Genomic DNA, 14,370 nt, shown 5'->3' on the forward strand with positions numbered 1-14,370 from the left:
TTCTCCCGGCAATCTTGATTCCAGCTTGTGTTTCTTCCAGTCCAGCGATTCTCATGATGTACTCTGCATAGAAGTTAAATAAGCAGGGTGACAATATACGGCCTTGATGCACTCCTTTCCCTATTTGGAGCCAGTCTGGATTTCCATGTCCAGTTCTAACTGTTGCTTCCTGACCTGCATACAGATTTCTCAAGAAGCAGGTTGGGTGGTCTGGTATTCCCATCTCTTTCAGAATTTTCCACAGTTTCTTTTGATCCACACAGTCAAAGGCTTTAGCATAGTCAAGAAAGCAGAAATAGATGTTTTTCTGGAACTCTCTTGCTTTTTCCATGATCCAGGGGATGTTGGCAATTTGATCTCTGGTTCCTCTGCCTTTTCTAAAACCAGCTTGAACATCAGGAAGTTCACAGTTCACCTACTGTTGAAGCCTGGCTTGGAGAATTTTGAGCATTACTTTACTAGCATGTGAGATGAGTGCAATTGTGCAGTAGTTTGAGCATTCTTTTGCATTACCTTTCTTTGGGATTGGAGTGAAAATGGACCTTTTCCAGTTCTGTGGCCACTGCTGAGTTTTCCACATTTGTTGGCATATTGAGTGCAGCACTTTCACAGCATCATCTTTCAGGATTTGAAATAGCTCAACTGGAATTCCATTACCTCCACTAGCTTTGTTCGTAATGATGCTTTCCAAGGCCCACTTGACTTCACATTCCAGCATGTCTGGCTCTAGATGAGTGATCACACCATCATGATTATCTGGGTCGTGAAGATCTTTTTTGTACAATTCTTCCATGTATTCTTGCCACCTCTTCTTAATATCTTCTGCTTCTGTTAGGTCCATACCATTTCTGTCCTTTATCGAGCCCATCTTTGCATGAAATGTTTCCTTGGTATCTCTAATTTTCTTGGAGAGATCTCTAGTCTTTCCCTTTCTGTTGCTTTCCTCTATTTCTTTGCATTGATCGCTAAAGAAGGCTTTCTTATCTCTTCTTGCTATTCACTGGAACTCTGCATTCAGATGCTTATATCATTCCTTTTCTCCTTTACTTTTCACTTCTCTTCTTTTCACAGCTATTTATAAGGCCCCCCCAGACAGCCATTTTGCTTTTTTTCATTTCTTTTCCATGGGGATGGTCTTGATCCCTGTCTCCTGTACAATAGTCTTGAAGCAATATAAAAATCTATTGACAGAGAAATGGATAAAGAAGATGTGGTATGTATATACAATGAAATATTACTCAGTCACAAAAAAGAATGAGAAAATACCATTTGCAACCACATGGATGGGCTTGGAGATTATAATACTGAGTGAAGTAAGTCAGATAGAGAAGGACAAATACATATAGTATCAGTTATATGCTGAATCTAAAAAAAATGATACAAATGAACATTGTTCCAAACAGACTTCAAAAACAAACATGGTTTTCAAAGGGGAAAGGCAGGGGGAGGAATAAATTAGGACTTTGAGGTGAACATATACACTCTACTATATATGAAATTGATATTAATAATTGACAAGGACCTACTGTATAGCATGGGGCTTCCCATGTAGTTTAGTGGTGAAGTATCCATCTGCTAATGTAGGAGATGCAGGAGATGTGGTTTCGATCCCTGTGTCAGGAAGATCCCCTATAGGGGGAAATGGCAACCCGCTCCAGTATTCTTGGCTGGAGAATCCCATGGACAGAGGAGCCTTGCAGGCTACAGTCTATAAGGTTGCAAAGCATCAGACAGTGAGCAGACAGCACTATGTAGCACAGGGTACTCTACTTAATAATCTGTGATAACCTATATAGGAAAAGAATCTGAAAAAGAATATATATATATATATACATATACATATATATATATATATATATACATATATATATGTATAACTGAATCACTTTGCTGTACACCTGAAACATAGCATTGGAAATCAACTATACTTTACTGTGCAAGTAAAGGTCCACATAGTCAAAGCTTTGGTTTTTCCAGTAGTCATGTACAGATGTGAGAGTTGGACTGTAAAGAAGTTTGAGCACTGAAGAGTTAATGCTTTCAAACTGGTGCTGGAGAAGACTCTAAAGAGTCCCTTTGACTTCAAGGAGATCCAACCAGTCCATCCTAAAGGAAATCAGTCCTAAATATTCATTGGAAGGACTGATGCTGAAGCTGAAGATCCAATCCTTTGGCCACCTGATGCAAAGAGTCAACTCACTGGAAAAGATCTTGATGCTAGGAAAGATTGAGGGCACAAGGAGAAGGGGGCAACAGAGGATGATATAGTTAAATGGCATCACTGACTCAATGGACATGAGTATGAGCAAACTCCAAAAGACAGTGAAGGACAGGGAAGCCTAGCATGCTGTAGTTCATGGGGGTCACAAAGAAATGGACATGACTTAGCAACTGAACAACAGTAAAAATTCAATTAAAAAAAAGTGAAGCTTGTGGTAAGAAAAACTGGTATGGCTTGTATTTCTAATTAAGGTTTTTTTTCCTTTCCTTTTAGGAAACCTTCAGAGTACTATTACCGACATATTTTGAGGATTTACTTACTTACTTTCAAAATTATGATCCCTCTGATTCTGGGGCTGTGTTTAAAGCCTATGGCTACACTGCTGTACTGAATATCTGCCTTGTCATTTGGGCAATTCTGGTGCACTTTTTCTTCTATTACGTTCAACGTATAGGAATGAGATTAAGAGTAGCCGTGTGCCATATGATTTACCGCAAGGTAAGTGTCATTTGGTACAAAAGTTTGTACCTCCTCTGAAGAATAAGAAGCATTTTGGGGAAGTTCTCTGTAGACTAAAAATTTTGTAACTGGTATCATTTACTCCTTAACAGAGATACTCGATATTTGTTTCAAGCCTATTTGTTGTTGTTTGAGCAAAGTTTACCAATATATAATGAAAAGTTTTGTTTGGAGATCAGACCAGGGCTGCCTTTGATAACTTTATGCATAGGCTGGTGCATAATACCCACTAAACTTTTATTGAAATCTAATTAAAAAATAGGTATCAAAATTATCAAACTCATTCTCAATGTTTTCTTGCCTAAATCTTATTGTGGTATTTATGGAAATTTTGTTGTTTTTCATTTAAACCTTCATTTACATCAAAGTTATCTTTAAAAGTGACTTCAGTGATTGGATCTATAACATTAAATTTAGGAGAAAAATATGTATTTAATAAAATAAATGATTATATTTTAAATGATGCATCTAGTCATGTTTAATATAATTGTGCTGAAATCTGTGCCAAATTAGACTCACTCATGATATTCTGTAGTTATGATTGTTTTTGATAATATTAAAGAAAATGGTTGAGTGTTTGGGAGAAAACTTGAAATTTTAATTTGTTTTTAGTAATTTTAGAGGGTATTTATGTTGCTATTCATTGAAGTTATTTTCTTAATACAATATTTGCTTTTTTTAGTATGCATTACAGCAGGTTTAATAAAATCTGGTTTGATGTTTCTAGTGTTTTTGTATTGAGAAACACTATAAAATTATTCTATATTTTATTCTAATCTTATCTATCATAAAAGGAGTTAAGTATTTCAGATGTCTTTACAAATGAACTGCCACAGATACACCAGTGTCATATGCTGGAGAGCTCTTGATAAACAAGATCTTAGATCTCTCTTTGTTCTGGGCTGTTTCATTAAAAAAAAATCCTTATTTAACCAATGTATATACTTGAAAATTTCTGAGAGAGTAGATTATAAGTGTTTTCACTGCACACACAAAAAGATAATTACATGAAGCAATGGATACGCTAACTGTTTTAACTACAGTAATAATTTCCAAGTGTACATTTAGGTCAAACATCTTGTTGTGCACACACACACATATATATATATATCATTAAAAATAAACAAAATCCTCATTGAAAGATAAAACCAAGCAAGTTAAATGAAACCAAGCAAGTTAAATGAAAACAAGCACTTCTTTTACTTGGCTGCTACTTATCTAGAGCTTCCATTTTTTACGAATACTTTTCTCATTAAATTAAAGATATCTTTCCTCATTCTTTTTTGAGCACAGTCTTGTTAATCTTTGGGCTATGTGAACCTGATTCATGGACCTAACATTCCAGGTTCCTTTGCAATATTGCTTTTTACAGCATTGGACTTTCCTTTCACCACCAGACACATCTACAATGGGGCGTTGTTTTTGCTTTGGCTCAGCCTCTTCATTCCTTCTGGAGCTATTTCTTCGCTCTTCTCCAGTAGCATGTTGGTCATCTACTGACTTGGGGAGTTCATTTTTTTTTTTTTTTTTTTGCTATGTGCGTATGTCCCGTGTTTTTTGTTTTTTAAGAAAATATCCAATGTACATATTTCTTCGTGTCAAATCTTTTTGCCTTTTCATACTGTTCATCGGATTCTCAAGGCAAGAATGCTGAAGTGGTTTGCATTCCCTTCTCCAGTGGACCACTTTTTTTTTTTCAGCTGAGCTGTTTCAAATTCTAAAAGATGATGCTGTTAAAATGCTGCACTCTGTATGCCAGCAATTTTGGAAAACTCAGCAGTGGCCACAGCACTGGAATAGGTCAGTTTTCATACCAATCCCAAAGAAAGGCAATGCCAAATAATTTTCAGACTACTGCACAATTGCACTCATTTCACGTGCTAGCAAAGTAATGTTCAAAACTCTCCAAGCTAGGCTTCAACAGTACATGGACCAAAAGCTTCCAGATTTTCAAGCTAGATTTAGAAAAGGCAGAGGAACCAGAGATCAAATTGCCAATATCCGTTGAATCATAGAAAACGCAAGAGAATTCCAGAAAACATCTACTTCTGCTTCGTTGACTACACTAAAGCTGTTTACTTTGTGGATCACAAAAAACTCTGGAAAATTCTTAAAATGATGGGAATACCAGAACACCATACCTGCCTCCTGAGAAATCTGTATGCAAGTCAAGAAACCACAGTTAAAACTAAACATGGAAAAATGGGCTGATTCCAAAATGGGAAGGGAGTACGGCAAGGCTGTATATTGTCACCCTTGTTATTTAACTTCTATTCAGAGCACATCATGCAAAATGCCAGGCTGAATGAAACACAACCTAAAATCAAGACTGCTGGGAGAAATATCAATAACCTCAAATATGTAGACGATACCACCCTTATGGAAGAAAGCAAAGAGAAACTACAGAGCCTCTTGATGAAAGTGGAAGAGGAGAGTTAAAAAGCTAGCTTGAAACTCAGCATTCAAAAAACAAAGATCATGGCATCCAGTCCTGTTGCTTCATGGCAAATAGATGGGGAAAAAATGGAAACAGTTTCAGACTAAATTTTTTTTTTGGGGGGGGGCTCCAAAATCACCACAGGTGGTGATTACATTCTTGAAATTAAAAGATGCTTGCTCCTTGGAAGAAAAGCTATGACCAACCTAGAGAGCATAATGAAAAGCTAAGACATTACTTTACCAACAAAGGTCTAGTCAAAGCTATGTTTTTTTTTTTTTCCAGTAGTCATGTAGGCATGAGAGTTGGACCATAAAGAAAGATGAGCACCAAAGAATTGATGCTTTCGAACTGTGGTGTTGGAGAAGGCTCTTGAAAGTCCCTGGGACTGCAAGGAGATCAAACCAGTCAATCCTAAAGAAAATCAATCCTGAATATTCATTGGAAGGACTGATGCTAAAGCTGAAACTCGAACATTTTGGCTACCTGATGCGAAGAGCTGACTTACAGGAAAAGATCCTGTTGCTGGCAAAAATTGAGGGCAGGAGGAGAAGGGGGTGACAGAGGATGAGATGGTTGAATGGCATCACCAACTCCATGGACATGATTATGAACAAGCTCCGGGAATTGTTGATGGACAGGAAAGCCTGATGTGCTGCAGTCCATGGGGTTGCAAAGAGTCTGACATGACTGAGCAATTGAAGAACAACAACAAGTGTGAATCTGGGGGCCTGGCGTGTTACTGTCAGTCATAGACTGTAGAACATAAGCTAATTTGTTCCTAAGTGATGTGGAAATGCAACGATGCCCATACACTCCAGTCAAGCATCTTCCTTATCCTCTATCATTATGTTTGTTATTCTGTTGCACCTTCTACTATTTAGAAGATGAATACTCAGGTTTCCCTACAAATTATCTAGAAGTTTGTCTTTGCAGATCATGTTTAACTCCTATAAATAAATGAAAAGGAAATTTCACCAGAAGTACACTAGGAAACTCTCATATTACTTGTGAGGTGATGTTTCACTCACAGTTTACTCTTTGTTCCACATGTAAGCTATTGTCTACCTGGTTTTCTTTCTCTTCCCACTAGTTCTTTGAAATGTTGCCTTTGAGAAATTGGATCCTTCCTGGCATGCTGCTTGAAAGTGAAACTGACAGTCTTTGTTGCTCAGTCATGTCCAACTCTTTGCAACTCCATGGACTGTAACCTGCCAGGCTCCTCTGTCTATGGAATTGTCCAGGCAAGAATACTGGAGTGGGTTGCCATGCCCTTCTCCAAAGGGCATGTTGCTTACATGAAAGGAAACATTTGCCAAAGGCATTAATTTGCCTCCTTGATTAGCCTTAAGGAATAGTTTCTTTTTCCATTTTTTTAGAAAATTTTATATAATATTTAAAGATTACACTCCATTTACAGGTATTATAAGATATGGGCTGTATTCCCTGTGTTGTACTATATATTGTTGTAGGCTACCTTACACCCAATAGTTTGTACGTCCCTCTCCCCCAGCACTATATGGCTCTCCCACTTCACTGGTAACCACTAGTTTGTTCTCCATATCTATGAGCCTATTTCTCTTTTGTTTTATTCACTAGTTTGTTGTATTTTTAGGCTCCACTTATAAGCAATATCATGCAGTATTTATCTTTCTCTCTCTGACTTGTTTCATTTAGCATCAGTTCCATTCAGTTCAGTCACCCAGTCATGTCTGACTCTTTGTGACACCATGGATGGCAGCAAGCCAGGCTTCCCTGTCCATCACCAACTTCTGGAGCTTGCTCAAACTCATGACCATCGAGTTGGTGATGCCATACAATCATTTCATCCTCTGTCATCCTCTTCTCCTCCCGCCTTCCATTTTTCCCAGCATTAGGGTCTTTTCCAATGAGTCAGTTCTTGGCATTATGTGGCCAAAGTATTGGAGTTTCAGCTTCAGCATTAGTCCTTCTAATGAATATTTAGGATTGATTTCCTTTGGGATTGACTAGGATCGATCTCCTTGCAGTCCAAGGGACTCTCAAGAGTCTTCTCCAACACCACAGTTCAAAAGCATCAATTCTTCAGTGCTCATCTTTCTTTGTGGTCCAACTCTCACATCCATACATGACTACTGGAAAAACCATCGCCTTGACTAGACAGACCTTTGTTGGCAAAGTAATGTCTCTGCTTTTTAATATGCTGTCTAGGTTGTTCACAGCTTTTCTTCCAAGGAGCAAGCTACATTTAAAAATAACCAAACTGATCACTTGAATCACAGCCTTGTCTAGCTCAGTGAAACTATGAGCCATGCCATGTAGGACCACCCAAAATGGATGGGTCATGGTGGAGGGTTCTGACAAAATGAGGTCCACTGGAGAAGGAAATGGAAAAACCACTTCAGCATTCTTTCCTTGAGGACTCCATGAAGACATGAAAAGGCAAAAAGACAGGACACTGAAAGATGAACTCTCCAGGTCAGTAGGTGCCCAATATGCTACTGGAGAAGAGTGGAGAAATAGCTCCAGAAGGAATGAAGAGGCTGAGCCAAAATGAAAATGACACCTAGTTGTGGATGTGACTGGTGATGGAAGTAAATTCTGATGCTGTAAAGAACAGTATTGCATAGGAACCTGGAATGTTTCATCTATGAATCATGGTAAATTGGAAGTAGTCAAATAGGTTATGGCAAGAGTAAACATCAACATTTTAGGAATCAGTAAAATAAAATGAGCTGGAATGTGCAAATTTAATTCACACATATATCTACTACTGTGGACATGAATACCTTAGGAGAAATGGAGTAGCCCTCATAGTCAACAAAAGATTCTGAAATGCAGTACTTGGATCCAGTCTCAAAAATGACAGAATGATTTCTGTTCATTTCCAAGGCAAACCATTTAATATCGCAGTAATCTAAGTCTATGCCCCAACCAGTAATGCTGAAGAAGCTAAAGTTGAATGGTTCTATGAAGACCTATAAGAACTTCCAGAATTTACAGCCAAAAAAGATGTTCTCTTCATTATAGGGGACTGGAATGCAAAAGTAGGAAGTCAAGAGATACCTGTAATAACAGACAAATTTGGCCTTGGAGTACAAAATGAAGCAGGGCAAAGGCTAACATTGTTTTGCCAAGAGAATGCAATGGTCATAGCAAATACCCTCTTCGAACAACACAATAGACAGCTATGCATACGGACATCACTAGATGGTCAATACCAAAATGAGACTGGTTTTATTCTTTGCAACCGAAGATGGATAAGCTCTATACAGTCAGCATAAACAAGACTGGGAGCTGACTGTGGCTGAGTTCATGAACTCCTTATTGTCAAATTCAGACTTAAATTGAAGAAAGTAGGGAAAACCAATGTGCCATTCAGGTATGACCTAAATCAAATCCCTTATGATTATGCAGTAGGTGTGGCAAATAGATTGAAGGCATTAGATCTGATAGATACAATGCCTGAAGAACTATGGATGGAAGTTTGTAACACTGTACAGGAGGCAGTGATCAAAACCATTCCCAAGAAGAAGAAATGCAAAAAGGCAAAATGATTGTCTGAGGAGACCTTTCAAATAGCTGAGGAAAGAAGAGAAGTGAAAGGCAAAGGAGAAAAGGAAAGATATACCCATTTGAATGCAGAGTTCCAAAGAATAGCAAGGAGGGATGAGAAAGCCTTCCTCAGTAATCAATGCAAAGAAATAGAGAAAAATAATAGAATGGGGAAGACAGAGATCTTTTCAAGAAAATTAGAGACACCAAGGGAACATTTCATGCAAAGATGGGCACAATAAAAGACAGAAATGGTATGGACCTAACAGAAGCAGAAAATATTAAGAAGAGATGGCAAGAATATGCAGAAGAACTGTACAAAAAAGATCTTCACGACACAGATAATCACGATGGTGTGATCACTCACCTAGAGCCAGACATCTTGGAATGTGAAGTCAAATGGGCCTTAGGAAGTATCACTATGAACAAAGCTAGTGGAGGCAATGGAATTCCAGTTGAGCTATTTCAAATCCTGAAATATGCTGTGAAAGTGCTGCACTCAATATGCCAGCAAATTTGGAAAACTCAGCAGTGACTACAGGGCTGGAAAAGTCAGTTTTCATTCCAATCCCAAAGAAAGACAATGCCAAAGAATGTTCCATCTACTGCACAATTGCACTCATTTCACATGCAATCAAAGTAATGTTCAAAATTCTCCAAGCTAGGCTTCAGCAGTACATGAATCGAGAACTTCCAGATGTACAAGCCATATTTAGAAAAGACAGAGGAACCAGAGATAAATTGCCAACATCCATTGGATCATAGAAAAAGCAAGGGAATACAGAAAAACATTTACTTCTGCTTCATTGGCTACACTCAAGCCTTTTACTTTATGGGTCACACCAAACTCTGGAAAAATTCTTTAAGAGATGGGAATACCAGACCACCTGACCTGCCTTCTGAGAAACCTGTATGCAGGTCAAGAAGCAACAGTTAGAACCAGACATAGAACAATGGACTGGTTCCAAATTGGGGAAGGAGTACATCAAGGCTGTATATTGTCACCCTGCTAATTTAACTTACATGTAGAGTACATCATGTGAAATGTTGGGCTGAATGAAGCATAAGCTGTAACCAAGATTGCAGGGAGAAGTATCAATAACCTCAGATATACAGATGACACCACCCTTATGGCATGAAGCAAAGAGAAACGAAAGAACCTCTTGATGAAAGTGAAAGAAGAGAGTGTAAAAGCTGGCATAAAACTTTCAAAAAATGAAGATCATGGCATTTGGTCTCATCGTTTCATGGCAAATAGATGGGAAAACAATGGAAACAGTGACAGACTTAATTTTCTTGGGCTCCAAAATCACCGCAGATGGTGACTGCAGCCATGAAATTAAAAGATGCCTGCTTCTGGAAAGAAAAGCTATGATCAATCTAGACAGTATATTAAAAAGCAGAGATGGTACTTTACCGACAAAGGTCCATCTAGTCAATTATGGTTTTTCCAGCAGTCATGTATGGATGTGAGAGTTGAACGATAAAGAAAGCTGAGTGCCAAAGTATTGATGCTTTTGAACTATTGTGTTGGAGAAGACTCTTTGAGATTCCCTTGGACAGCAAGGAGATCAAGCCAGTCACTCCTAAAGAAAATCAGTCCTGAATATTCACTGGGAGGACTGATGCTCAAGTTGAAGCTCCAACATTTTGATGTGAAGTGATGTGAAGAACTGATTCATTGGAAAAGGCCCTGATTCTGGTAAAGACTGAAGGCAGTAAGAGAAAGAGACAACAGAGAATGAGATGGTTGGATAACATCACTGACTTGATGGACATGAGTTTAAGCAAGCTCTGGGAGTGGGTGATGGGCTGGGAAGCCTGGTGTGCTGCAGTCCATGGGGGTCACAAAGAGTTGGAAATGAATGAGTGACTAAACTGAACTGTGCAGTTTTTCAGCATCAGTTATTGAAGAGATTGTGCTTTCTCCATTGTGTATTCTTGCCTCCTTTGTCTTAAATTAGTTGACCCTAAGTGTATGGGTTTATTTCTGGCCTCTCTATGCTGTTCCATTGTTCTATGTGTCTGTTTTTGTGCCAGTACCATACTCTCATCCCTTGGGCTTCCCCTGTGGCTCAGCTGGTAAAGAATCTGCCTGCTATGCGGGAGACCTGGGTTTGATCCCTGGGTTGGGAAGATCCCCTGGAGAAAAGAAAGGCCACCCACTCTAGTATTCTGGCCTAGAGAATTCCATGGACTGTATAGTCAATGGGGTCACAAAGAGTTGGACGTGGCTGAGTGACTTTCACTTCACTTTCATACTATTATTTTGATTACTGTAGCTTTGCCCTATGGTCAAACTCAAGGAGTGTGATTCCTCCAGCTTTGTTGTTCTTCATTTTTTTTTTTTTTGGACTATTTGTGTCATTTGTTTTTCCATACAAATTTTATTTTTTTGGTTCCAGCTCTGTGAAAAATGCCATTGGTAATTTGATAGGTGTTGCATTGAATCTGTAGATTGCCTTGGGTAGTACAGTCATTTTGACAATACTAATTTTTCCAATCCAAGAACATGGTATATCTTTCCATCTGTTTTGTCGTCTTCAATTTCTTTCATCAGTGCCTTATAGTTTTGGGGGTACAGATCTTTTACCTCCTTAGGTAGGTTTATTCCTAGGCATTTTAGTCTTTTTGATGCAATGGTAAATGGGATTGTTTCCTTAATTTCCCTTTCTGATACTTTGCTAATAATGCATAGAAATCCAGCACATTTTTGTATATTAATTTTATATCCTGAAACTCTAGTGAATTTACTTAATTCATTGATGAACTCTAATAGTTTTCTGGTAGTGCCTTTAGGATTTCCTATGTATAGTATCATGTCATCTACAAATAGTGACAGTTTGACTTCTTCCTTTCCAATTTAGTCTTTGTACTTAAAAGAATTGTCTTTTTACAAAGTCAGGAATTGCTGAGGTAAAACCACAGAGGTAACGTGGATTTCCAGAAACATCACTCAGTCATGTCTAACTCTTTGTGACCCCATGGACTATACAGTCATGTCTAACTCTTTGTGACCCCATGGACTATACAGTCCATGGAATTCTCCAGGCCAGAATACTGGAGTGGGTAGCTGTTCCCTCTTCCAGAGGATCTTCCTAACCCAGTGATTGAGCTCAGGTCTCCCCACATTGCAGGCAGATTTCTTTACCAGTTGAACCACCAGGGAAGCCCAAGAATACTGCAGTGGATAGCCTATCCCTTCTCCAGGAAATCTTCCTGACCCAGGAATTGCACTGGGGTCTCCTGCATTGCAGGTGGATTCTATACCAGCTGAGCTACTAGGGAAGCCCCTCCAGACACATGGGAGAGACAGTTTCCTCATGCACTTTCATGCATCTAGAATCTTGCTGAGGTGAAGATATAAGATGTTTCTTTTTTGTAGGTTACAGGTAGGCTTGACTCTTTAGGGCAAAAGCTGGTGCTGCAGAGCAGCTCTAAAAGGCCCATCTGAATGTTCTGGTTTATGTTGAGGCCCTACTTGCTCATCCCTAGTCCTGGAAAGAAATCAGATTGAGTGTTAGAAATGGAATGGCTGCTAAGCTTATAGTCATAGTTTGTATTGTTGAGTGATCTTGTGGGATGTATGATATACAGAAAATGGCTTGTCTTTTAATTACCTTTCCACAACTGTGGTAAAATAACTTTTGGCTTTTGATCACTGATTTTTTAAAAAGTTGCAACAAAATATACACAACAAAATTTACAGTTTTAACTCTTTTTAAGTGCACCATTTAGGGACATCAGGGACATTTGCATTTTTGTGGAGTTATCACCATTATGCATCTCCAGAACTTTTTCATCTTCCCAAATCTGCACCCATTAAACACTAAGTTTCTACTCCTGTCCCTTCACCACCATCACCATTCTACTTCTCTTTATGAATTTCATCACTTCTGGTGCCTCATATACATGAAAGCATATAATGTCCGGATTATGTCACCTAGAATAATGTTTTCAAGGTTTATCCATGTTGTATCAGGTGTCAGAATTTAATTCCTTTTTAAGACTGAATGATATTTCATGATAGGTATATACAATATTTTGTGTATTCATTCATCTGTTAATAAACGTTTGGGTTGTTTCCATCTTATATCTATTGTGAATAGTGCTGCTATGAACACAGGTAAACAAATATCTGTTCAGGGTTGTGCTTTCAGTTCTTTTGAGTACATTCCCAGTAGTAGAACTATTGTGCTATATATTAATCTTATGTTTAATTTTTTGAGAAACCGCCATACCCTCTTCCATCAGTTCAGTTCAGTTCAGTTGCTCTGTCATGTCCGACTCTTTGCGACCTTATGAATCGCAGCATGCCAGGCCTCCCTGTCCATCACCAACTCCCGGAGTTCACTCAAACTCATGTCCATCGAGTCGGTGATGCCATCCAGCCACCTCATCCTCTATCGTCCCCTTCTCCTCCTGCCCCCAATCCCTCCAAGCATCAGAGTCTTTTCCAATGAGTCAACTCTTCACATGAGGTGGTCAAAGTACTGGAGTTTCATCTTTAGCATCATTCCTTCCAAAGAACACCCAGGACTGATCTCCTTTAGAATGGACTTGTTGGATCTCCTTGCAGTCCAAGGGACTCTCAAGAGTTCTCCAACACCACAGTTCAAAAGCATCAATTCTTTGGCACTCAGCTTTCTTCACAGTCCAACTCTCACATCCATACATGATTACTGGAAAAACCATAGCCTTGACTAGACGGACCTTTGTTGGCAAAGTAATGTCTCTGCTTTTCAATATGCTATCTAGGTTGGTTCATAACTTTCCTTCCAAGGAGTAAGCGTCTTTTAATTTCATGGCTGCAGTCACCATCTGCAGTGCTTTTGGAGCCCAAAAAAATAAAGTCTGACACTGTTTCCACTGTTTCCCCATCTATCTGCCATGAAGTGATGGGACCAGATGCCATGATCTTTGTTTTCTGAATGTTGAGCTTTAAGCCAACTTTTTCACTCTCCTCTTTCAGTTTCATCAAGAGGCTTTATAGTTCCTTTTCCATCATGGCCACATAATTTTATATTTTCTACTTGATCACTTATTTTTCTTTTTAACTTGAGAACTAAATGAAAAGTTTTCATGAATTCTGACATTTTTTTTGATCCATGGCTCCAGTTTGTAGTCCACTGAAACATCTCACAGTGGTCACTTCAGATTCCTGATCTCTAGGGCATATTTTGGAACTTTTTACCAAATAAAGGGATCATGTAAAACAGGCTATTTTTTGTAAAGTCAGGCATTAAAGGCCACAGATTTCTCACCAGAATATTATTTTGAACATTATTTTCTGTTCATTTTATTGTATATTTTTAAAAACTTTTTTTTAAAAAAGAATTTAACAAGTATTTATTTTTGTTTGTGCTGGGCCTTTGTTGCTTTGTATGGGCTTTCTCTTGTTGTTTCTCTTGTTGAGGGCTGCTCTCTAATTGCAATGTGCAGATGGCTTCTCTTATTACAGAACACAGGCTATAGGGTGCTCAGGCCCAGTAATTGTGATGCACAGGCTTAGTTGCCCTGCAGCATGTGGGATCTTTCCAGATGAGGGATCAAAGCTGTGTCCCCTGCATTGGCAGGCTGATGCTTAACCACTGAACCACCCGGGAAGTCCTCTGCTCATATTGGAATGAAGAAACTAAGATAAAAGTTTTTAAATGAT

The 14,370-nt window shown here is 38.7% G+C and overlaps 1 protein-coding gene across 1 annotated transcript in view; it reads left to right on the top strand.

Annotated features, from left to right (window-relative positions):
* LOC101106781 (ATP-binding cassette sub-family C member 4-like) overlaps window positions 1-14,370 on the top strand; it is a 321,113-nt gene that overhangs the window by 79,608 nt on the left and 227,135 nt on the right. The window contains exon 4 of the mRNA XM_042254990.2: window positions 2,495-2,719. Coding sequence (XP_042110924.1) covers window positions 2,495-2,719 — 225 coding nt within the window. The remainder of the gene's footprint in view (window positions 1-2,494; window positions 2,720-14,370) is intronic.

This window comes from Ovis aries, chromosome 10 (assembly GCF_016772045.2).
Source record: "Ovis aries strain OAR_USU_Benz2616 breed Rambouillet chromosome 10, ARS-UI_Ramb_v3.0, whole genome shotgun sequence".
In the NCBI taxonomy this organism is placed as follows: Eukaryota; Metazoa; Chordata; class Mammalia; order Artiodactyla; family Bovidae; genus Ovis; species Ovis aries.